We start from the raw sequence: 24,902 nt of genomic DNA, 5'->3' as shown, positions 1-24,902 counted from the left end.
TGTATAAATACTTTTGTATGTAACATAATTAGGCTAACCCATAGTTTTTGTATTTATAGATTTCTGTACTAAATTATAAGACTGACTTATAGAGTATTTCATAACAAATATGTACAAAACAAAAACACCTAAATGCTATTCACAATCTGTTTGTAATATTTTCGCCATTCCTAACTTTGTTAATATTGATTGAATAATAGCATCCTCATAATTTTAAACACAACTGTAATTATATAATATTATATAATAGCCAACTATACTTGTTTGACTTAGCAGTATCATTAATAAATATCTCTACTGCGTTGAAGGCTAGATTAATGATAATAAATCTGATTTCATATTTTTGGGCATGAGATAAAAATCTATGTAATACTTCCCTTTGAATATTTTTACTGCAGAGGACCCATACCATTTCTTGTATAAAAGAAAAAAAGAAAACAAGTATATGTTCATAGGTGACTTAGCTGTAATCATACATATTTATCATAAATTCAACATTTCTCTTATTTCAGGGCTATAGTAATAATTTTAGAATTAATAACCTGAGAAAACACTTGGTCTTATTTGCCCTGAGAAAAATTAAGCAGAAGAATATGTTGAAAGCATAAGGCAGGTTTTCAAAGATCTTTAGTCTTGTTATGTTACTTTTAACTTAATTTTAATTATAAGAAGCTTTGTATTGATAGGTGTGAACATCCTCAATATATTGTAGTGAGATATTTGATAAACGATAGAAATCATTATATAATTTGGTGGTAAGTTGTGGAAATAATGCATTTTATTTTTTAGTAGCCTAATAGCTGTTTTTTTTTGTATTGTCTGTCTCTTAGTAGCAATTTCTTATACCTGACCAAAATAGGGATAGAGGTTGGGAGAGTCAGTAGTTTCAGAGGTACCTGATTTTATTATATAGCTGACCTTCACTTGTCGGAAACTGTATACAGCTATCTAAGTATGTGGATGAACCAATTCAGAAACATATTAGCCCTTTTATCATTCTTTTCTCAGTAAAACTTTTTTGCCAACCATCTGTAATTGTATTTAAGATTTTTTCTACCTTTGTTATTGAATCTGCTAACTAGTAATGAGTAACGCCCTCTTACCGCTCCAAAAAAGGGTGCTGAAGGAAGGAAGAGAAAGGCAGCAAAATACAGCCAGATATGTTTGAATTTGCTGAGACTTGTGTCTGTAACTGGTTTGTGATCATTTCCAGGAAGTTAGATTTTGGACTTGACTTCTAGTTATTTTGTATCTCTGTGTGTTTAAACACATTTATCTTTTGATATTGATGCTAAATTATTTCATTTCCTAGTTTGCAGAATTTGATCAGATTATGAAGTCTGACCCTGATCATTTAGCAGAATTGGTTAAAAGAGTCAATCACTGGCTTATCTGCAGTCGCTGGAAGAAAGTTCAGTGGTGCTCACTCTCAGTCATCAAATGTAGGTGTTTTCTTTCACATCAAGATCTGTAATTATTTTGGAAATGAATTGGTTTGTGGAATGTTATGCAGCTGTCACAGTGGTGAGTGCTGGGCCGCAGGGACCACTTTGCTTCTTCGGGCTGTGTTCCTGGTTCCATGTAACACCTCCATGTAGTGTGCATGGTAAATATTTAGAAAATATTTTTTGTGTCTGTTACTTATCTTCCTATCCAGATATGTTACGGGAGAATTAATTTCATCATGTCCTAAACAAAACAGAAACAGAACTCATGGTCTTGATTCCTCTCCCTCCCTCCACATCATCTTCCAGTCTCTCAGACTGAAGCCAGAACTTTTCTCTTTCCACCTGCATGGCATCACCAGTTCACACACCAGAAATTTCAAGATTGTAATTGTCTCTCCTTTCTTGTCCCTGAAATCGTGTCAGTGAACAAATCCTATTGATTCCTCCTCCAAATACTGTACATTCTTTCCTCTTTATTGCCAGGGTCTTAGTGGTACCCGACTTCCCCACTCACATAATAACTTCAGTAGCTCCCAAACTGGGTTTTCTCAGCTTCCTGGGAATTCTCTTCCCAGAGTTTCTTTCTAGACTAAAAGCCTTTTATTAAGGCTTTCCTTTAATATAGGGCGAAGTCTTAGAATGTCTTTCAAGACCCCGTGAAATGGGGTTTCAGCTTCCCTTTCTAGCCTCTTCTCCTGCCACTGCTCTTTTAGACCCTGTTCTCTCTGACACACTGGACTGAGCTGCTTCTTTGTGTGTTTCTGCTAGGTCATAGCCACTGTTTATCTCTGCCCAAAACAAGGATTAGAGACAGAATGTTTTTGGGTTACCTGAGGGTCTATGGCAAATATTTAATTGTATAGAATTACTGTCAGTAACTTGATTAAATTTATAATTGTCCCTCCCACCTCCCCACTTGCCAGTGCTAGGCACTCGAAAAGGATTAAGTAAGATATACCTTATTAATAGAAAAATAAAATCCCTTTGACTTAACCAAAAGGGACCATGCAGAGATTATTATTGAGGTCTTTTGTTAGACAATTGTGAATATAGATAAAAAGAAAGCTATAAGAAAGAAAAATAACAAAAGCTCTTTTTCCCATAGTTTTCCAAGTAAAATATAAACACATTTGTCTCTATAGTTCAGTGCTTTCAGCTTTATACATTGCATTATGATAGAAAACACACTATATTTAAATTATCTGTGCTACACCATTTGTGGATTGTGTTGTGCAGTGGGGAAATTAGTAACCAGACAGGATCTTTGTAGGATGTTTAGGGAAGCTCTGAAAAAAATGTTTCAAGGTAAGATTAGTGTAGTATGTTCTGGGTAACTGAAGTTAAATAGATTCCTTTACTGGTAGGGCTCTCAGAGGCTTCGCTACGTATGTTCATTGTGAATCTCCTAAAGGAGGTATAGTGTATAGCTTTTCCTAAATTCATTCGACAAGTAAATCCTTTTTTTTTTTTTTTCAAGACAGGCCTGGTAACATTTAATAGACTAGTATTTCCTAGGACAGTTTGGGAAGCAATAGTGTTACATAATAAGGAAATAACATTTAAAATGTAAATCTAGCCACACACATGATGTACTTTTTTTTTTTTTTAAGAAATGTAAGGAATTAAGGAAATGTTAAACTTCCTGATTTCTTATCAGGTATAACATGTTCATCACAATTTCATGTTTCTTGAAAATGGCTTTGTGGAAATGAGTGCTTTTTAAGAATATGATATGCCTGATTTAAACTGAATAATTGTCTATCATTGTATTTTCCTTTTACACATAGTGAAAAACAAAATAAAATATCGAGCTGAAGCCTGCATTAAAATGCAAAAAACTATTCGAATGTGGCTTTGCAAAAGGAGACACAAACCTCGGTAAGATGAATAGTGCCTAAAGAATCCTACTAAACCTACTTACCCTAATATAAAATGGCTGTAAAGTCATAATGAAGAGCAGTTTGGATGCTCTTAGAGTTTTCTCCTTTTTCATGTTCTTTGTAAAAAGGCATATTATCTGTGATTTTATATTATGTACTTGAAATTAATTAACTAATTCATTATTTTATTACTTGCCTCATGCTACAAAAGGATTTGAAGTAGCTTACAAAAATTAAACACTATAAAAGGTTGAAATAAATGGCTAAAAGAAGCTCTTTTATTCTGATCATTTTAGTATCTTGAGTTTCTTGATAAATGTCAAATTGGTATTGTTTTTAAAAAAACTCATTAATGTTTTTACCATAATTTGCAAGATTATCTTTGGAATTATATTGTCTCACTGTAAATTTAGTCTTTATTTTTGAGTCTTATTAATTTAGACCTTTTAAACTTAGAGTCCTGAATAACTGTTAATCCTTAAACCTTTTTAAAGAGATTAGATAACTCTTTTAAGTTCTTCTATAATTAGAATTCTCAAGTTTTTCAGTGTAAATATAGAAGGCTAAAATGTTACTGATAGGCATCAAGGTCATTCACACCCATACTTGATTATTTCTTTTTTACCTTCAACAAGAGATCTAAAAAAGGGAATCCTGGATATTATGAAAACAGAAGTGAAATACTCTATTTAGCAATATGTTTAGCATTTTATTAAGATGAAAAATGTATGCATAGCATTAAAAGGTGAATTTAAACTCTGATGAAGTATTATCTTTACAGCATCGATGGCCTGGTTAAGGTGGGCACACTGAAAAAACGACTTGATAAATTTAATGAAGTAGTAAGTGCGTTGAAAGATGGAAAACCAGAGGTGAATAAACAGGTCAAGGACCTTGAAATTTCTATTGATGCTTTAATGGCCAAAATTAAGGTATGTAATTTTAATCCAAATGGCTGACTTTTTTTTTTTTAATATATTTTGTTATTGGTATTGAATTTTATAGAAAAAAATGTCTTTTTTAAAAAAATACAAATGTTGCACGTTTTGAGTCTCCGTGATGGCGAGTGATTCTCATTATATTGTTCTCTGTACTCTGTGTTTGAAAATTTTTATAGCAAAAAACTATAAAAAGATAATTTTTATGCAGTTTCATCTGTTAGGAAAGTCCTCCTTCCCACCCAAAATAGTAACTAAAATACTATACTCTGTTAGTAAGCTTTTATACTCATTACTGAGACAGGAGTAATGCAAGTTATTTTAATTTGTTTCATCTTTTTTACCTTCAGAAACTAATTTTCAAATTATAAAAGTAATGTAATATTATGGAAAATTTGGAGAAAACCACCAAAAACCCCTTAAGCCTCAACAATAACACATTCAGCTATTATACTGTTGCATAGTCACTGTCCAGTCTTTTTTTAGATGCATGTTTGTATGGTTCTCCTCACAATTTAATTTTGTGCCCCTATTGTTATGTCTTGTTCCTGTTATTACATTATCTTTATATTGGTTATATCATGAACTACTTAGCTGTTTTGAACTTAGCAATTAATTTTCCCTCAAGTTTTTTAGGGAAAAAATAATGGGCCTCTTTTTTTTGTCTTGATTTTCATTTATTTAAATACCAGTGGGACTGAAAATGTCTTTGGTATGCTTGCTTGTTAATTATAGTACATGTTTATTCAAGCCTTTTTCTGTTATATTTTAGGGTCTTAATGTTTTTCTCATCCATAAGTCAGTGCAGTTGTATGGGCTCTACAACTCTCTTTTTATCATATTATCTGCAGATATTTTATGTAGACAGTGGTAAATCTTGGAGGGAGAATGGAAAAAAGTTCAAGAGAAGAATGAAAATGCTTTGGAGATAAACTTAACTGATTTCACAAATCTGTCAGTAGCCATTGTGTGTGTGGTATTATCGATGAACATCAACCCAGCCACATTTTTTGAAGGCTCACTGAGGAATACCATCCAATAATTTTGGTGTATTTAGTAATTTCGTAAATATTCCTTAGGTACTATTTGAACATTATTATTAAAGAATTGTAAACAAAAGCAAAATTAGCAAATCCTTCCTTAAAGCATTATTTTCAACTATAGTATGTTACTTCATCTACAGTACACCTTAGATATTTGATTACTTGGAAATAGATTGAAATATTTGCAGAGATAACTTAAAAAATTTTTTGAACATTATTTAATGTATAAATAGTATAACAAAGATAATGGCCTTATTGCTTACCAACTTTTCCAGTCTTTGCTGTATATATGTATGTTTTTTTTATTGTGATAAAAGTATGACATTAAATTTACCATATTAACCATTTTTAAATATATAATTCAGTAGTGTTCAGTATATTCGCATTTTGCAACAGAAGATAATTTTTAAGTACATGTTTATTATTTTGTTTTTAAGTCCACTTTGATGACAAGGGAACAAATACAGAGAGAATATGATGCACTAGTTAAAAGCTCAGAGGAACTTCTCAGTGCATTACAGAGAAAAAAACAGCAGGAAGAGGAAGCAGAAAGGCTGAGGCGTATCCAAGAAGAAATGGAAAAAGAAAGAAAAAGACGTGAAGAAGATGAACAACGTCGAAGAAAGGAAGAGGAGGAAAGGCGGATGTAAGGATTTATATTGTTTTGAATTAGAAACTTAACAGAATAGTGAATTCTTGGTGTTGATGAATTTTCTTATTTTTAAAAGTGATATTCTTATTTTAAAATGAATTCTAGAATTAGTTTAAAAATAGAGAAAAGTTCATTTTATAATAATAACATAATGATTTTAACTATAATCTGAATTTTGGTTATACTCTTAACACCTGAGGATTTCTTAACTTCTTTTTAAAGCTGTGAGTTGTTACTATTTTATAAGCAAGAAAAAAGGCACTTCTTCTTTTCTGCATTTTTGAGACTGACAACTTTTTGGAAGGTTGCCGCCATAGGGCAGACAGGAGTGTAAGGGTTGTTTAACTGGAGAAGAAGGAGAGGGAGACACATGTATCAGGACCTTGCAGGTGGGCTTTATAACCAAGTTAATCTAACAGATGTAAAGGTTATAGAATATCATTGTATTTGTTTTTGTTTATTATAGAAGAATTACTGTCAGTAGAGTTAGATTTTGTTTTTTTCAAAGTAAACTGATAATGTATATAGCCAGGAGGTTGATTTAAGTCCCCATTCTGTAACCTCTGTTTATTAATAGTTAAATTGCCTTCTGAAGGAGTTCTTACTTTCTATTAAATTTTTGAGGAGTTTTCTATTTTTTGTTAGGAAACTTGAGATGGAAGCAAAGAGAAAACAAGAAGAAGAAGAGAGAAAGAAAAGGGAAGATGATGAAAAACGTATTCAGGTATATAATTATTAGACTAAATTTCTTTCAAAACAGAATCTACAAAATTATAGAACAAAAGAAGTTGGCAAAAATTTTGATTTGCTACATAAGCTGTCTTTGATTTACCCCAGAGACAAAAGGCATTTTCTGAAGTGGTTATGGGAGGGACTTTGGAACTAGGGAAGCGGATTCAGATCCAGGCTCTATCAGTGATAGAAATTGTGACATTACACAAGTCACAGTGAGTGGACTGTGGGCTACAGTTTTTTTCTCTGTGGAATGGGGATAAATGATAGTTGTGAGCATTAAATGAGTTGACATATGTTTAAAGCACTTAGAACCTGAGTGCCCAGTTCAATAAATATTAGTTTGTTGTTATTGTTATTATACTTAGGGGAAAGTCAAATGAATATTCACTTAAAACATAATTGTAATTTTATAACTTTGTAGATACTAGCATCAGTAAGTTAGGATTAAGATATTCTCCCTGCCCCCATTTTTTTTAAAAGTCCATGTCTGAGAATAATTGATCATGTATTTGAGTTTCTGTTTGTCTTGGCTTTCATAATTCATCCTGAGCGCAACCAGCCTTTAAATCCCTGACATCTGCTGTCTAGCTGTTGGTGTGAGTGTGATACCTGGGGTTCTCATGCGGTATTTGGGGTACTCCTGGTGATAGAATGGTTCCTCTGCCTTCTCTTGGATTTGAGAAAGAGAGGAAGCATTAATCAAAATCTAGAAGAGAATGGAGACTGGAGAGATTTCTGGTTAAACAGTTTGTATCCTTAGTAAAGAACGTGGGTGGAACAGAGCAGCCTTAGGTGGTGTGGATCACGTAAACAAGTGGAGAGAGCTTTGTGTCGCTGGCAGGCTGAAGTGGAGGAGCAGCTGGCCCGACAGCGGGAGGAAGAGTGCCAGCAGCAGGCGGTTCTGGAGCAGGAGCGCCGGGACCGCGAGCTGGCCCTGCGGATAGCCCGGAGCGAAGCCGAGCTCATCAGTGACGAGGCCCAGGCCGACCTGGCCCTCCGGAGGTACTGGGGCCCTGGGTGGGGCGTGGCGCCTCTGTGCGCTTTCCCTCCCTGCTTCTCATTTCTGTGCGAAGGGCCTGGGAGAAAATCATATTCCTTAGGTCCTAGATCTATTTTAAGTAAAATCATTTAAAAATTATTTGTATCCACCTTTATACTCAAGCAAATGAAACAGTTGATTTCATCAAATTGTGGAACTGTTGAAAAATATAACTGATATTTCAGTTCATGAACATCTCCACTTTTACTCCAAAATTGTCAAGGAGTATTATATAAAAAGTGGACATCTAATTTGTAAATACCTGCCATTAAATACTGGCACAGAAATCAGTGAGTATATTATAATCCAGTTTAATATATTTGAGGTTGGGATTTATTATTTTCCTAATGCAATTTTTAAAAATATATCATACACCCTAACATGGAATGAGGAAAAATTTCACACACATGCACATCATGTTTCACAATAGATTTCCCTTCCCAAGAAGGAAGGCTTATCATATTGAAATGTTTTAGCTCCCCAGGTTTCCAGATTATCTCTAAATACTGAATGTTATTGGAGTGTGGAGAAGTATGGATGTTCTTGATAAAAGTTGCAGGAAGGTCTTATTATAACAGATTCATTTTTTAAAATTTAGAATGTAGAAACATTCATTATTTTGATTATTAGTAAAAACAGAGCGAAACTAGTTTGTGGGGTTCCTTTGTATGTAGGCATATATGTTGTGTATATATTTTGAGAGGCACATAGATTTATGTAACCATGTTTTTCAGAATGTCAGAGCACTGTTTATAACAAAATATAATTAAAGTGTAACCACTAGGTGTTGCTATTTCCTCATGAAAGGAAAAAACTTGGTTGACATGGCAAGGCAGTGATTAGATTTTATTTCGCTAAAACAAAGGGATGGAAAGGGTTTAAGTTGCCTTCATGCTTTTTCTAGGAAGTGATTACATTGGGGAGCTCTAGGATCTGAACTGTATATGAAAGTATATTATATTTAAATAAACTGAATAGGCCTATCAAACACAAAGTATTATAATAATTATTAAGCTCTTGGGTTTGAGTCCAATATTTGAGCTCTTTGTTAACATTTCACTGTAATTAGAAAAATATTTTCTCTGGGCTGTGGCTCTTGTAACTGCAGACTCAGCTCAGCTGCTCTTCCGTTCCTTCCACCTGGGTTATGTTGGAATGGCTGGGCGCCTTTGTGTGTAACTGAGTAGTAGCTGGGCCAGTCTCCTAAATGAACCAAGCTCTTACAGCTGCTCTCCCTAATGTGCGTGAGGAAGCATTGCAGTTGACCCAAGGGGGCTTCATGAAGTTCATTTCTAAGGGACTCATTATTGGAGTCAGTATTGGTATTCATGGCCAACCACGCTTTACGTTTAAGAGTTTGAAATATTAAACTATACCCAGTGCCATTCCATATAATATGTATAAGATACTGACTCATATGTGGACTCCTTCCCATCTTCCAAGGGTGAGTGGTCTCTCAGAGAAAGAGTGGATCATTCAGTACCTTTAACATAAATGATAAGTTACCTGTGATTTAAGTTAAGCAGAATTAACTATGTAATGGTACCACTGCTAAGTAATTAGGAGATATTCAAGCAGTTATGACTTGAATGGCAGAAGAGTTAGTTTTAGTTTGCCTGTGAGACGGCTCCTGGGTTGTGGTCCCCTCCTCTGTGGAATGCCCCTTTAAGTCTTTTTTGGCAGCCCTTTCCAGGAAAGCTTTCCCTGACCCTCATGTCCTCATGAGTTCCTACCCTTCAGAACCTCCTGGGTTATTTTATACTTTGTACTACAAGCATTAACACTTCATTACAGATGATGTTCTATACATATTTTCCATGTTTGATCATTTAATTTTACTCCATGGGCTACAAGTAAATGTTTTTGAATGTTTATTTTACCTTTGTTAGCACTGAATTATTTCTGACAAATTTGTAAGAACTCTCTTAAGTAATACTGTTCTTAATATATAGCGTGAAAATGTCATTCTTGGGTTCTGTGATGCATTAAAAAATATATCTAAATGGATTCTGCTGCATTAAACAATTTCCAAGTTACTTTTCCAGCTCGGATTTCCGTCCAGTAACTTCTAAGTAAGAATTGTTTTCTACATATATTTTTAAAATATGATCTTAACTAATTACACATATGATCCTTGATGCAAAGTGATTTCACATCACCTAAAATTATGAAATAATATTCAGATTCTGTTAAAAACAAGCATACTTCATAGTGTATGAATTTTCTAATCTAGATGTAATAAATTTGCTCTTTAATTTTCATTGAATGCCTTTAATTTATGCTTTTCTCGTAATTTTTAAGGAAAATTTCAAACATTAAAATTTTAAGTCATTGAAACACAAATTTGCCACAATCCAAATTTTTCATGATTCAGAATTACTTAATGATATTAACTAAAATATATTATTTTTCACAGCATCAATGGAGCAAGACCCAAAATGACACCGTATGTCATTTCTCTTTTCAAAATTTGGTTTAGAGTCCTATAACCTTTTTTTTTCTTTAACAGGTTGTGGTTACTTTTTAGGAGAAATAGTTTCCTCATTGAAGTAAATTTTTGTGGGTTTTTTTTTGCATATACTTTATATATATATATATAAATACTGTGTATATATATATATATATACTGTATATATAAAATTCTGGAATATATATAAAATATGAATTTTAACACTTTAGGACCCCAACTGTAACCTTTATAGTCATGGTTCTCAACTTTGTCAGAACCTAATACCAATGACAATTGTTTTATAAGTTATGCAACCTGCATAAATAATTCTCTCCAAACATTACATGTAAAAGAGAAATGAAAGGGCAGTAATTTATAATAAAAATATATTTATTTTAATATGAAAGTGCTTGCTCACAACTACAGGAAAACATAATCAAATACTGAGATATTTTTATTCATACATAGCATCACCATAAATGTGACAGCTATAAATGCAAATTGATATAAGAATGTTATATTGGTCAATTGAATGCCATGAAATTGTGAACAGTACTTTGTAAAGTTCTAAACAGAGTTTTAAGTACAATCTTCTCTCCCTACAATAGTTGCATTCCTGGAAACACTCTGTGAATATTAAAACCATGCCAAAAAGAAAAGGCTCTTTACATGTAAAAGTTTGTTTACATGTAAAACTGTATGTATGTGGGTAAGTGTGTTTCACCTCTGTCTAGTGGACATGTTAATGTCATATGGGACCCAGGGCACTTGTTCCTTGTGGCACCCCTGAGCCCTCCGCTCCTCAGATGCCAGCAGTACACTCTCACCACAGCATTGTCACCACAGGGCACCGAAAGTTTTGAAAACATCTCTGGGTGCTATTTCCCTCCATTAGAACAATAGCTTTATAGTTACCATTTGAGGTTGAATTAAATCAGCCCTACAACCAGTGCTCCTAAGGTGAAATTGTGATCATTTGCATATAGTTTGGGAAGGTTAAAAGGAAAAAAGCACCTGGGTGCCGGAACCATTTCTGTCTAGTCTGTTTGATGCAGCTCCTAGAGCAATGACATAGGGTCAAGTGAGATGCTGAATCAGTAGAGATTGCCTTCCAGGGTAGTGTTGGGGCATACAGGGAAATCTCTATATGATCAGCAGACCACGAGGTAGAGCTTAGAAAGGTCGTGAATTCCCTTTAAAATCTGCTGTGGGAAAAAATGGAGGAAGGTTTAGGAGAAAGAGATGGTAGAAACAGATGCTCTTGGATACTAAGATAGAAACCTTGAGGTAGGGTGATAATGTAGGGGGCGCCTGGGCGGCTCCCAGTCGGTTAAGTGTCCAACTCTTGATCTTGGCTCAGGTCATGATCTCAGGCTCCTGAGATCAGATCAAGCCCCGAGTTGGGCTCCTTGCTCAGTGGGGAGTGTGCTTGATACTCTGCCTCTCCCTCTGCCCCTCTCCCCACTCACGCATGCACATGCACTCTCTCTCTCAAATAAATAATCTCAAAAAAAAAAAAAAAAAGAAAGAAACCTTGAGGTAGGGTGATAATAGAATTAAATGGAGTTCAAGCTGTATTTAAACAAAAATTTGCTGTATTTTATGATTATATACCATGTTGAAAAGTATATTATGATTAACTTTTACAAAGTAAAATGATAGTGAATGGTTAATAAATCAATCCTATTGAAAAGATATATTTTTAATTATACTTTTAGATCTTTTGGTAACTTAACGTAGTTGTCTTTTATATATATGACTGTGCTGTATTGTCATTTTTCTTATAGGGAACAAATGGAGAAAGAAATGTCAGAATTTCTGAGTAGGTTAGTGTAGTGGAATTTGGGGAAATAAGTGTCACCTCAAAATCATGCTTTTAAATCACTCTTCATTATTTGGACCAGAACCTGTTGTATGAATAGTCTATTCTTTCCATGTAAATTTTCTGTACAAGAAATGTCACTTCACCCTTATACCACCGTTAACAGAAAAAGATAAAAAAGTGTTGTAAATTGGTGCTACTCAATGGGGAGACCATTGGCATTTTGGATGGGACTGTTCCTTGTTGGTAGTATTGCCATGTTTATCCCTGGCCTCACCAGCTCAGTCTCAGTAGAGGAACCTTTCCTCTCAAACAAAATAAATGTTTTGAAACTCTCTATGGAGGTGGTGTTGCCTCTCCCCCTCCCGCCCGCACCCCCATGCCAGCTAGGAAACTTTGTGCCTAGTTCCTAATTGAAGGGGAAGCAGAGAAAGGGTGTGGCTTCTGAGGGCCTCCTCCCCATGGCACATGGTTTAAAAACCACTGATGTAAAAATTGAGCCACCAGAGAATATGACTGCCCAGCAGGATCTGGTCCTTTACAAGTGGATATGAATCAGTAACATTTTAACTATCAATTTTGAAGTTAGAGTTAATTGAAAGTCTTAAAGTTAATACTTTTTTTAAAAATCAGAAGTCAGTTTTTCTACTACCTAGTATATCATTTACATGATTGTCTTTATAACAGACCTAAATAGTCAGTAAATTATACCTTTATTTTACTATTTTAATAATTCCAGAGATTGGGGAAAAGCATTTTAAATGCATTTCATTTGTGTATTTAGGATGCTGAATATGTTTTTTAGCAGATGTATTTTGTTTGATGTAATATGAATGAAAAGTTAGTAATATTAAACCATATTTTAAGCAATAATAATTTGAATTCAATGTTATTTTTTTAAAGTATCAAAATATACCTTTATGTATGCTGGCACTTCATGTATATTCTGACAATCTATAAAACCGTACATTATGTAAATTTACTGTCTTTCAAAAGAAAATAACAACAAAAACCCATAATAATTTTCAGCTGCTCTCCTAGAAAAGACTCTTAGAGGAGCTAGGAAGAAGAGAATTTTTTTGTTAGTTTACTGAATGGTGGTTTAGGGATGTAGAAGAGAAAAAAAGAATATTTGAATAAATGTTAAAACATAATGTATTGCTGAGGGTAATAGAGAGACCTTGCTGACATACAGCTGGCTCTTTCTGAGCAAAGCAATTAAGAGGAAAACGCTACATGGAAAACTGCCAGTCACACAGCTTATGAAAAGGATAGATTCTGCAATAAATCTGAAACAGATTTGAGCCATAAAAATGCAGGAAGAACTAACTGGCCGCTCATTATTCTTCAGCCAGGCTTATATGTTACTGACAATCATCATGTCTAACCATTGTTAAGTACATAGGTTGAAGTGTGCTATGTTTTATTCTCTAAAATGAAAGCATAATAGGCCTTTTAAAGAGGCAAAGTACCTTATTTATTTCATTGCTAAGCTTAACATGGAGGAATAATTTCCTTTATTTCAGGAAGAAGTATACATATTTTCACATACCATTTCTCATTAAGTGTCTGTGTCTTGACTGCCAAGATTGCTGTTATCTTTCAGAATGTGAAATAATGAGAAAATATGACCTCATTTTCAGGTATTATACCTTGATCATCCCTCTTTTTAAGAGGAAATATTTTCTAAGTAGCGGATGATAAAGGTAAAATTCCTTGTGTGATACCTGAGAAGCAATTATTTTAGTTCTTTAAAATTTAGTTCTTTTCATATTTGTGCCATCTTTCTTTTTATATCTTGAAACGTGATGTGTTTAAATTCTTCCTTTGTTACATTGGTCTTGCAGCTTATTCTAAGTGTCTGCTGTGTGACAGGAGTCATCTTTTGCTGAAAAATAATGTTTATTATTACAGAAAAGAAGTTGTTTCCATATTTTCTGAATAATTATTTCAAATTATGTATATAGAAACAAGTTGTAAGCCCTGAGTAGCACTGCTATGAAAAAGTTGAATTTATCCCATTTTATTTTTTAATTTATTATTTTACATTTATATATATTTCATTTATTTCTTCTTTCCCCATTCCAGTGTTCCTACTATACTTGTGCCCTTTGAAATCTGTTATCTGCCTCATGACCTAAAATCTCTTCCTTTAATTAATTAATTATTATTATTTTTTAGCTTACACAACTCTGTGTCAGTAGCTCCTAGCACAGGTGACGGGCCGGCCTAAGTGGGTGCTCATTAATGTCTGTAGAATGAATAAAGCAAATAAAGGAAGGTAGAGTCATGACTAAGACCAAGGCTTTAGAGTCAGAACAATCTGGGTTTCAGTCCCAGGTGCCACCATTTACTAGCAGTGTGGGACCTTGGGCATGATCTTTATTTCACTGCTCTGAGTCTTGTCTACTCATTTTTATTTTATTTTTCTTTATCATAAGTGTACTCTTTAATCCCCGTCACCTATTTCACCCATCCTCCCACCCATCTCTCCTCTGGTAACCATCACTTCGTTGTCTTAGTTAAGAGTCTGTTTCTTGGTTGTCTTTTTTTTTCCCTTTGCTCATTTGTTTTGTTTCTTAAATTCCTCGTATGAGTGAGATCATATGGTATTTGTCTTTCTTTGACTGACTTCACTTAGTATTATACACTCTAGCTCCATCCCTCTTATTCTAAATGGCAAGATCTCATTCTTTTTAATGGGTGAATAATATTCCATTGCATATATACACCATATCTTCTTTATCCATTCATCTATTGATGGATACTTGGGCTGCTTCCATAATTTACTAGTTGTCATATTACTCATTGAATATGAGAGCGTGGTTTTATTTCCTTACAGAACTTTCCTAAGTGTTCTATTTAATAGTGATGCAAAGGGGTTTCCAGAATCTGGCTGTTCTTTTAGCCCATCTTTAATGGTGAAGGCAGGGGATTGCAGTTTGGCTACTCACCTGTTGACCCTGCAAACATCCAGGGAGGTTCTGAGCCAATAGCTTTGGCTGGGGCTTGGCTCTCTGCAGCTTCAGTAATCCGTAGGTGATTGCACTGTGTGGCCTTATGGCTCATAAACCCTTAATCCTTCTAATGATTTTTCGAGAAATCAAGAGGATTTCCTTTTTGATTTTGAGGAATATATATAAATGTATTTTTTAACTTTAGAAGTTCTGATTGAAAACATAATATGGCTATTAAATGGTACACTGGAAAATTTTAATTTACCTAGGAATCCTATAGTATATACCATTCTTAATCTCCTCTGTCAAAGATACAAAAATTATTATATGTTTTTCTAGTAGTTATTTCCATTTCTCAAACTTAGATTCACTTTCTTGCCCTTTTAGTCAACATTTCATTCATGTTTCTAGTTTAAACATGCAAAAATATATAATAATTACAGAGGTCCTGCTGTACAAGCCACCAAGGCAGCTGCTGGTACCAAGAAATATGATCTCAGTAAATGGAAATATGCAGAACTACGTGATACCATCAATACTTCTTGTGGTAAGTGTATGGAGAAGATGAGAAATGGGAAGGCTCTGTGGCTGACAGGTAATAAAGAAATACCTAGATTGGGGTGTAATTTTTTTCTTTTTTGGCATATAAATTAAGCCATTCTCTTTGTTATTCTCACCTTGAAACGAAGATGTAGTTTACTCACAAACCTAAAGGAAAGGCATACTTATTAAATTCATTTTGCCTGTCTCTTATCTATGTGGGAGAGGAAAAGCATGGAGAAATTATGGTGTGGGCCGTGTTAATGACTGACCCTTCTAATGTTATTCATAATAGTTAAATACCAATATATCAGAATCTTGACCTATGTATGCAAAGTAAAAAATGGCAATGCAGTCCTTTCTTTTTAAAGCTATTTTTCTTCCAACAGAACAGTAAATGCTATATCCAGATGATTCCACATAATTGTGTTCTTGTTTAAATCATAGTGTTTGAGTTTGGGATGTTATGCCTAGGAACTAATGTGCCATAATTGTGTAGAACTTGCTATGTTCTCTCCCTCCTCACTGAGATTATCCGCATAATTACAAACATAAAAAATCTGTTGCATGTAAATCTAGCTTGCATTTGAGCACAGTGACTTCTTACTCTACTTTTGTGGCCTCTGACCTTGGACAAGTGATTTACCCTCTCTGATTCAGGTTCACCTATAAAAGACCTATTTAGCCCAGGGTTCTTGTGTGGAACAAATGATATAGTAATCATAAAAAAATGCTCTGTAAATGTAAAAAGATAATATTACCATAAAATGCTCATTTTTATCAATAATGTGCTTACTTTTGATTTTGTACTATTTAAAAACAAAAAAATTATTATATGTATAATATATATGATTATGTCACAGAGTAATAATGTTAGACAATTAAATTAGGATGCTAATTCCTTTTTTGGCGGGGGGGCTCTTTCTATATAATCCATAGATATTGAGCTCCTGGCAGCTTGCAGAGAAGAATTTCACAGGAGACTAAAAGTGTATCACGCGTGGAAATCAAAGAATAAGAAGAGAAATACTGAAACAGAGCAACGTGCTCCAAAATCTGTTACTGATTATGGTAAAAACAAATCTGTACTTTTAAATGTTCCAGAGTATTTATATATAATATATGTAACTATACATAAGACATTTGGGTAAAATGTACAATACAAATTTTCTCTTACTGTGCAGCTGTGATCTATTGAGCCTAATAAAACCACAATGGCTTATCTTTCATGGCATTATTTATATTATTATGTCTTTAAAGTCATATTTATTAAGAAGTATTTGAATTTAGTTAAGATAAATTTTGGAGATAAGAATATTCTTATCTATACTGAAGAAGTTGTGCAGTAATGTAAATATGTATTTTTTCCACATATACATATATACACATATAGAATGATTACATGTGGAAATGTAAAGAAAACTGAAATAAAAAAGAACGTTTGCTGCAAACATTATTTTACAATCTTGTCAAAATATAAGAGTGAGAAATAGTAACTTGGTTTAGACCAGTTTTGCCTGTACCAGGATTTGATTTTTTGACTGAGATTCAAAAAATAAATTTTGTTACTTTGTTATGTATGCAAAAGACAAAGTTGTGTACTTGAAATTGGAAAGGAGAGAAGGATAGACCTAACCTAGTAAAGTGTGCACTAGCTTTAACACTAATTGAGGATACCTGTGATATATGAGTTGTAATTTCAGTCTTAAAATAATAATTGGAATTTCATTTGTTCAATTTGCTACTTTCAGACTGGCACAGTGTATTAGCTTAATTGTGGTCAACATCAAGGTGACAACATGTTTAATGTCTTTATTTAAAAAGTATATTCCCAGCACTTGATAGTATAGTTAGCAATACATGACCCAAGTGACATAGAAAATGAGCTCTCCTTCACTACCTTCCTAGCAAATAAAAACAATGTTTGATTAAAATCAATTAAATGGTAGAATTTTAGTACTTCCAAGTTGTTGTAAAGAATAGATTGAGTAAAGGAAATACTATTAATAAGAGAGATGTTACTGCTAGTGATTGCTCAGGAGGTGTCATCAGTCAGAGTATAATGCTCTGGAAGGGCAATGAGAGATTACCCAGAACTAGGAAATGGCAAGCGGAAGGCCCTCTAAACATTGATATTCTTGTGACCACCGCTTTCTTATCCAATTTATAAATTTATTCCTGGGAATTAAAGATAACAGGATGATTCCATTAGCAGTTCACTGTACCAAGTTTCTAGCCAGTTACCTTTGTTTTGTAAAAATGGCAATGGGCTATTCCTTCTAGCTATAACCTTTTTAACTGTAGTGTTCCAATTATGGCCTTTAGCTGAAAGGCTTTCATCATGTTTTTTTCCCCCCAAATTTATACATCTGAATGATTGCACTTCTTAAGAAAAGTAATGTTGTAATACATGGCACATACATTTTTAATGAACACACAAATATTTCTTGTGTTTTTAAACCAAACTTTGGTACTGTACTCACCCAGCTTTACCTTGCTTACTTTGTTCTTATACTGTTTCGATTCATAATATACTATTTGGAAGAACAAAAGAGTAGAGTAAGAAAATTTCCCAAGAGTCCGCCATCTAGGTATATATGAACAAATTTAGGAACTTTATGTGAACACACTCCACACGTATGTAGCCTTCAAAGAATTTGATTACGGGCAAATTTCAGGATAAAATGTAACTTCTGCTCTGAAAAGCACTTATTGTTCTTTTTATTTTTTTCTTTATTTTTTTTCCCCATGTAAAATACATTCTGACACAGAAGTACAGTTTAAAGGAAAGGTGAAGTGCATCAAGATACTTAACAGTCAGTTGAGAAAATTCTGTGCTTAGGTAGTTTCCTAATGGGGCAGCTAATCAACCTGTAAAAGGAACTACTCTCTAGTTTAATAATTATTTAGAAGGATTAGAATTCCTTAATTTGAGAAAATAAAATGACAACTTATGATTAACAAAAACATAACTAGGTATTATTTAAGAGTAATACATTGACAAATCATGGTTAAGTCTTGTAACTGGGCGTGGAGAGCCTCAGTCCCTCCTCCTGTGTGCTATACTGGGTGAGCACGCTCTCCTCACATCTACTACAGAAAGAGATTCCCAGAAATAATTCTTGGGACAGTGGCAAATTCCTCAGTAAGGACTCACAATATTTAGTTGATTAAGGCTGACTTTGGAGAGTGGTTTTATTTCATAGTTCCTAAAATAAAAATTGCATGAGTTTAAGATATAGACAATTTGAAGAAGTTAAAACATAGTGTATGTAAACATGGCAATACTTTTTCTCTAAGGCATCTATTTTTTGATGAATTTAGAAGTTTTTAATTTCTACAGAAATTCTAATAATGCTTTGAAGGTACTAGAATGTCTGTTACTGAGTCATCGTGTTGGATTTTTGTTTGAATATTACTGTGTCCCAGAATTACAAATAAAATATAAATTTTTATTTTTATTTTTTATTTATTTATAAGATTTTATTTATTTGAGAGAGAGAGACATAGCGAGAGAGGGAACACAAGCAGGGGGAGGGGCCCAGGGAGAAGCAGGCTTCCCGCTGAGCAGGGAACCTGATACGGGGCTGCATCCCAGGACCCTGGGATCGTGACCTGAGCCGAAGGCAGTCGCTTACCGACTGAGCCACCCGGGGGCACCCTGATATGTAATTTTTAAATTTAGGTTCTCTTTATATGTCCATCAAACAGTTTCCTAAAGCTTAATCAAAATAGCTTTTTTCTTTTTAACTTTTTAAAATCAGAAAGCAGCATCTACTTCTAGGTAATTCTGAGAGTATTTGGCTGTGGACAGGATGTTTACTTGTTAGTCACCATCTCGATTGATTAGGAAGGCTTTATAAATTACAAGAATGCTCATTTAACATAAGTTTTGCCATTTTTATCTTTTCTTCAACATAAAATATTTATTCACAGATTTTGCACCATTTTTGAACAATTCACGTAAGTCAATGGGTGGTAACTTATGAGCTAACTGGAAGATGGGTTAAAAATACTTTATAAAGTACTAACTTCTATTAAACATTGTTTTGCTACAATTTTTAAGTGGAGTTGGAGTACATTAATATTGGTTTGTCTGTGCTAAGATATTTAATTTGAGATGATGCTTTCATTTGGATCACTCCAAAATATATTTGCAGAACAAAATTAATATGTTGTTTTATGAAATTACTTCCCTTTTTAAAAAATAACTGGCACTTTACGCTGTGAATATACACAATTCTCATTGTAGCAAAACTCAATAAGCAGCTGATCTTTTAGAATAAAGACTAACTTCAGGTGCTGGTTTCAAACACTGTTACAGTATAAACATTCCTGTCCAAAGAGATCTGAGTTTTGTGTGATAATGTACACAGGTTTAATAGGATGCCTCCTAATAGGAGATTATTCTGTTACTTGTATAGATAGTACCCTGTGATGCACATTTTTTGATAATTTGAGTCATCTTAGTATGCAGTAAATTTTCTTTGCAGTCAGTTGAGCAATAATGATTTGGATATAATACTGTATTTGTTTGCCACCTTGTTGGACCTGATTTTTTTTAACTGCTTCTAATAATTTATAGGGCCATATTTAAAACTTGTTAAAGATGACACAACAGAATGTGAAAGAGTCATTTATTAGTTTCAGACTTTCAACATCTGTATCTTTGTACTTTTCCAGATGAATATTTGTGGAAATTAAGGCGTCCTTAGTGTGATTTCAGTTCTCACATTAGTAAAAAAAAAAAAAAAAAAAAAAGCTATCAAAAACTTTCCCTTGAGTTTCTTAATTTTATCCAGTATATTAAGGTTAACAGGAGACTGTTATTTTAAAAGAAAAAAGCAGGTTAATTTAACAAGTGGCCATCAGTATCATAGTAAGTTCCCTATCAACTGGGTATTCTAAGCTACTGCTTAGGATGGAGGGAAGGTTTTTTTTTTCTTATCCTTTTAAAAAAGTTCCTTAAATTGGGGTTAGTATATTTTCTGCAAAGTAGGTAATTTTTAAAACTTGAAATGGAAACACTAAACTGTAAGTAGTTTGGAGGGACTACAGGAACAAAAGAATAAATAAGCTCTTCTGTGTTAACATGCTGAAGGTGATGTGGCTTTTTAAAGTCACTAACAAAACTGGGCCTCTGTTCCATGCTTTTGTAGGCATATACCGCTTTGCTAACTGCTTTTTGCTTTCTCTGGTTTGCACAGAAATAAATTCAGCTGCTATAAAGCTTCTACTATTGGTGTAAAAAAGTTGAGAACAAGAGTATTTTCATCCTTTCAGTATTTGGAAATTCTTATAAAAACCATGTGGCTGTTCTTGACTTACACATATTCTGTAATTTTTCATTGACATACTTGAGCTTCAGTGAGATTCTTAATTGAGCTGCAGTGAATGGTTGGTCTACTTTTAAAGTTGTGAGTAAAAAGCACATTAAACAGACTTTCCAAAATTATGCTGCCGAAGCTGTAAAGTTATTGCCCCAGAGAAATGTTTATATTTGCAGATAAAATAAAAACCTAACTGTTTGGTAATGAAAATTGAGCAAGGGGGAAAAATTGATGAGTGCAGTGTCCAGTACTAGCAGAAAAGCAAGGGTTTTTCTTTTCTGTAACAAAGAGAACCAAATATTATACACTTTGCACTTACTTCAGTGGATTTTATTCCAGGAGAAATTTGATTTCAGAATAAGCAAATATCTCTGAGGGGAAGTTCATGCTTTTACTAGTTGCAGTTTTTTGTTGTTGTCATGAAGTTGTCTAAATATTACTAGTAAAATATCTCTCCTGGCCATTTTAAATCCCAAAATCAGTTGGTAAAAGAGCAAACTTTTGTCTTCCATTTTTCTGAGGAAATGGTGATTAAATTGACAGATATCTATAATTCTTCACATTTGTGAAATTACTGTTCATTTGTTTTATCATAAATAGTCCCATAAAAGTTATCCTGTGGTCTTTGATTTTGAACTCTTTGGAGATAAAATATAAATCCTAGCAAATAATACTAATTTGCTCTCCTGCCATGTGAGTTTTAGGTTACTGATACAGTCATTTGTGGGAATCTGCTTGGGCTTGTTTGTTTTATAGCTGGTGTTGCGGAGTGTGTGTGTGTGTGTGTTGCAATGTTAAGGAACATCTTTGGGGAAAGAAAATTCTAAAATCACACTCTAAGTTTTATTCATTTATAAGTAATTAATACTTACATTTTGTTTTAAAGTTACTATTAGGAATCCTCTTCTTTTTTAAAAAATGTGTGGTGCATTTTAGGATTAAAGGCTGTTTTCATTATCCCCTGGGCTGCTGGTGTAACTTTCCTTGTTCTTTGTAATAGCTCAGCAGAACCCAGCGTCTCAGCTTCCTGCCAGGCAGCAGGAGATCGAAATGAACCGACAGCAACGCTTCTTCCGCATCCCATTCATCCGCCCTGCTGACCAGTACAAAGACCCGCAGAATAAGAAAAAAGGCTGGTGGTATGCCCATTTCGATGGACCGTGGATTGCCCGGCAAATGGAACTCCATCCTGACAAGCCACCCATCCTTCTTGTGGCTGGTGTGTATGATTCACTTGAAAAAAACCTTATAAAGCAAAACAGGATTATAAACCCTCTGAGTGAAACAGTCTAATATATAATGTGATAATTCATTAAATTTCAGGATGGAGGAATGGAGTTCAGTTGGATCGCATTTCCAGTTAATTGAGGATTAATTTATTTGTGATGTGAAATCGCTTGCATTAATTATGTCCTTGTAGAGCACATAGAAACTTGTCTGTGTCCTAAGAACCTTTTCATTGGTGTTTAATTATATCAGTTGATTTATAATTGTTTAAAGAAATGTTGCATTTTTATTAAGGCTGATAACTTGTCTGATCAACTGCATAGTGTTAATACTTTCTGAAAGGGTCCTTGGTGAAGGACAAATTTAACTTGTTTCTGGTGAATTTATTAAGCAGATTTCTGTCATAAAGGAAGAAAAGAAAGTTTAAAAGTTCTTGAATCTATGAGAATTGATAACTATAACTATTTCAGGAATAAAGTTTATAATATGTGCTTCTGAAGAGTGATGGCTAATTCTCTGATGTCTCCCCTGTGCAGGTAAGGATGACATGGAGATGTGTGAGCTGAATCTGGAAGAGACAGGCCTGACTCGAAAGCGTGGTGCTGAGATTTTGCCAAGGCAGTTTGAAGAAATTTGGGAACGCTGTGGAGGCATCCAGTACCTCCAGAGTGCAATTGAGAGCAGGCAGGCTAGGCCCACGTATGCAACGGCCATGCTGCAGAATCTGTTAAAGTAGATGTGGCAGCCTTACCTGCACTGGGGACCTGGGCCGTGGTTCTAGGTAGGGTGTGTGCCCCAGAGATCCAACCATTCCATGATCATGTTAGAACTACTTATACAAAGTGAACAGATTTTAGTAATCATGGCTTTTTGTTAATTTCAGGTCAATGATGGTAGTGAATTGGGGACTTAAACATTATTTTCCTGTATCCAGCTGTAACTGTTAAACTTCTCCTCATTCTAATACTTGTGAACACTTGGACAGATTCTGACATTTCTCATTCTTCGTCAATAGACTACCTTGAAGTCCATCATAATTGTTCTCTAGGAAAAGAAATTTTTTAAAAACTCAAAATACTTGCTTTTGCAAGGATGGCACAGAACCATATGGCTGGAATAATGAAACCTTAGCTTAAAGTTTCTTACAAAAGTTAAGGCACTTAAAATAATCAAGGCACTGGTGTTTTGATCTGAAAAGCTGTGTACTTTTAAATTTACTTTTTCAGAAATTCATGGAAATTTGCATGAAGGTGGACATTTTTATTTTTCCCCCCTCCTTTGTGGTGTGTCTTAATTTGAGTAAAGCAATTTACCCGAACTTCTAGAATTCCAGAAAGAGCCTGAATGTATGTGATGTACTCTGTGATAAAGAAGGCACTCACAGTGTCATGCACAGATTTATTTTTCTTTTCTATCACATTGTATAGCTATAGAAAAATATGTTCTTCTATTCCATGGACAAATAAAGGAAATTCAGACCATTTAAATGCTTAAAAGTTTTGAGATAACTTGTTTCATTTAGAAAAGGAAATAGGTTTTCAGTGACACTGTGACTTAACTGGACTGAATGCAGATATTCTTTCAGTTTCATCTCAATTGCGATTTTTGTATCAGAATCTTGTCCAAGTTGTCTCATATGATTTAAACTAGTGTTCTGCTGCAAAACATCTTTGTTTTTAAAAAATTCCTAGTGTCTTTTTGGCCTTGAGATTTTGGTAATTGTAGAGCTGTTTTATAAGCTTTGTGATTCAAAAGTCCAATACTTAGTAAGTAATTGCTTATTTCATGTAACTGATAATTTTTTTTCTTTGTGTGGTGTTAGTTTTGATCAAATGTCAGCAGTTTCAAGCCTAATATTTATGACTTCATGTTAGGAATTTGGAGACAAAGCTACATCAAGGAGTCATGTTGACATAATCCTAATGAGTCTTGTTTGTATTTTAGAATAAAATTAGAAAAATAAAATTATTCTTTGCACTTTTTCTCCCTGATTTTTAAAGACCTTAACCTTTGAAATGGATTTCCAATGATTTTTTTTTTTCCTAGAAAGAGTACCTCAGTTAGGAAAATATTTCCCAGCTGATTAGATTAGTGCTTTTTGAGCCACAGACAGTGTTTTCAGAATTGCTTCTCTCATAATATGTGTCTTAGTACGGAAATATTTATTTATTATGATACTGTGCAAATGATTGTCTCCTGTTAAAGAAATTAAATGGTCCTGTCTGTGCTATTGAGAATGTGAATATGATTATCTTTTGAAGGCTGTATTACTGCAGAGATTCACCCACCCTTGGGTATTTGATCCCTGTGATTGGTGACAGAAGGTCTGGTTACTGCAAATAAATGACCTATTCTCTCTTCTCATCACTCGCCTTTAATTGGTGTTTTTATTTGTATAGAATAGTGAATGATAAGCTTAACTAGTAGCAAGTAACGTCCTTGAAAATTTAATAACCAAATTGATTTTTAATGAGTTGTCTCTTCAGTGCTGTTTTCAGGTTTTATATATCTCCTAGATACATATAGGCACTAGGTGGAAAACTCATCAAACAGGTTAAAATTACTGTAATGAGAGAACTTAATGTTTTGAAGAATTTGTAAGACATTTATCATAGCAAAGCATCATTGCAAGTCTTTAGTAGATAATAAAATGATAGTTTTAAGCCATTTTGTTGCTAATTATGTCACACAGCTGTCCTAGACCTCATCTATTTAAAGTAGTCTCCTGAGTTAATTTTGGCTACCAGGAGGATTGCCCTAGTTCAGATAGACTCACGATAACCTACATACTGTGCAGACGCACACACACAGGCCCCTTTGCTGGAAAAATTTAGGACCCTGT

At 34.0% G+C, this 24,902-nt stretch overlaps 1 protein-coding gene across 3 annotated transcripts in view; it reads left to right on the top strand.

Annotated features, from left to right (window-relative positions):
- The window catches only part of MYO6 (myosin VI), a 143,008-nt gene extending 118,581 nt beyond the window's left edge, over positions 1-24,427 (top strand). For 2 of the 3 annotated variants that reach the window (XM_078055073.1, XM_078055072.1), the window contains exons 23-33: positions 1,313-1,442; positions 3,236-3,326; positions 4,110-4,260; positions 5,747-5,955; positions 6,607-6,685; positions 7,538-7,698; positions 15,407-15,510; positions 16,443-16,574; positions 19,440-19,466; positions 21,834-22,052; positions 22,597-24,427. In XM_078055073.1, coding sequence (XP_077911199.1) covers positions 1,313-1,442; positions 3,236-3,326; positions 4,110-4,260; positions 5,747-5,955; positions 6,607-6,685; positions 7,538-7,698; positions 15,407-15,510; positions 16,443-16,574; positions 19,440-19,466; positions 21,834-22,052; positions 22,597-22,796 — 1,503 coding nt within the window. In that variant the 3' untranslated portion in view covers positions 22,797-24,427. The remainder of the gene's footprint in view (positions 1-1,312; positions 1,443-3,235; positions 3,327-4,109; positions 4,261-5,746; positions 5,956-6,606; positions 6,686-7,537; positions 7,699-15,406; positions 15,511-16,442; positions 16,575-19,439; positions 19,467-21,833; positions 22,053-22,596) is intronic. The other variant, XM_078055074.1, reaches the window with a different exon arrangement.
- Positions 24,428-24,902: the final 475 nt, after the last annotated feature.

Source organism: Halichoerus grypus, chromosome 9 (genome assembly GCF_964656455.1).
Source record: "Halichoerus grypus chromosome 9, mHalGry1.hap1.1, whole genome shotgun sequence".
Lineage (NCBI taxonomy): Eukaryota > Metazoa > Chordata > Mammalia > Carnivora > Phocidae > Halichoerus > Halichoerus grypus.
Note: the sequence above shows the minus strand (reverse complement) of the source record. Positions and strands in the feature narration are given on the sequence as shown.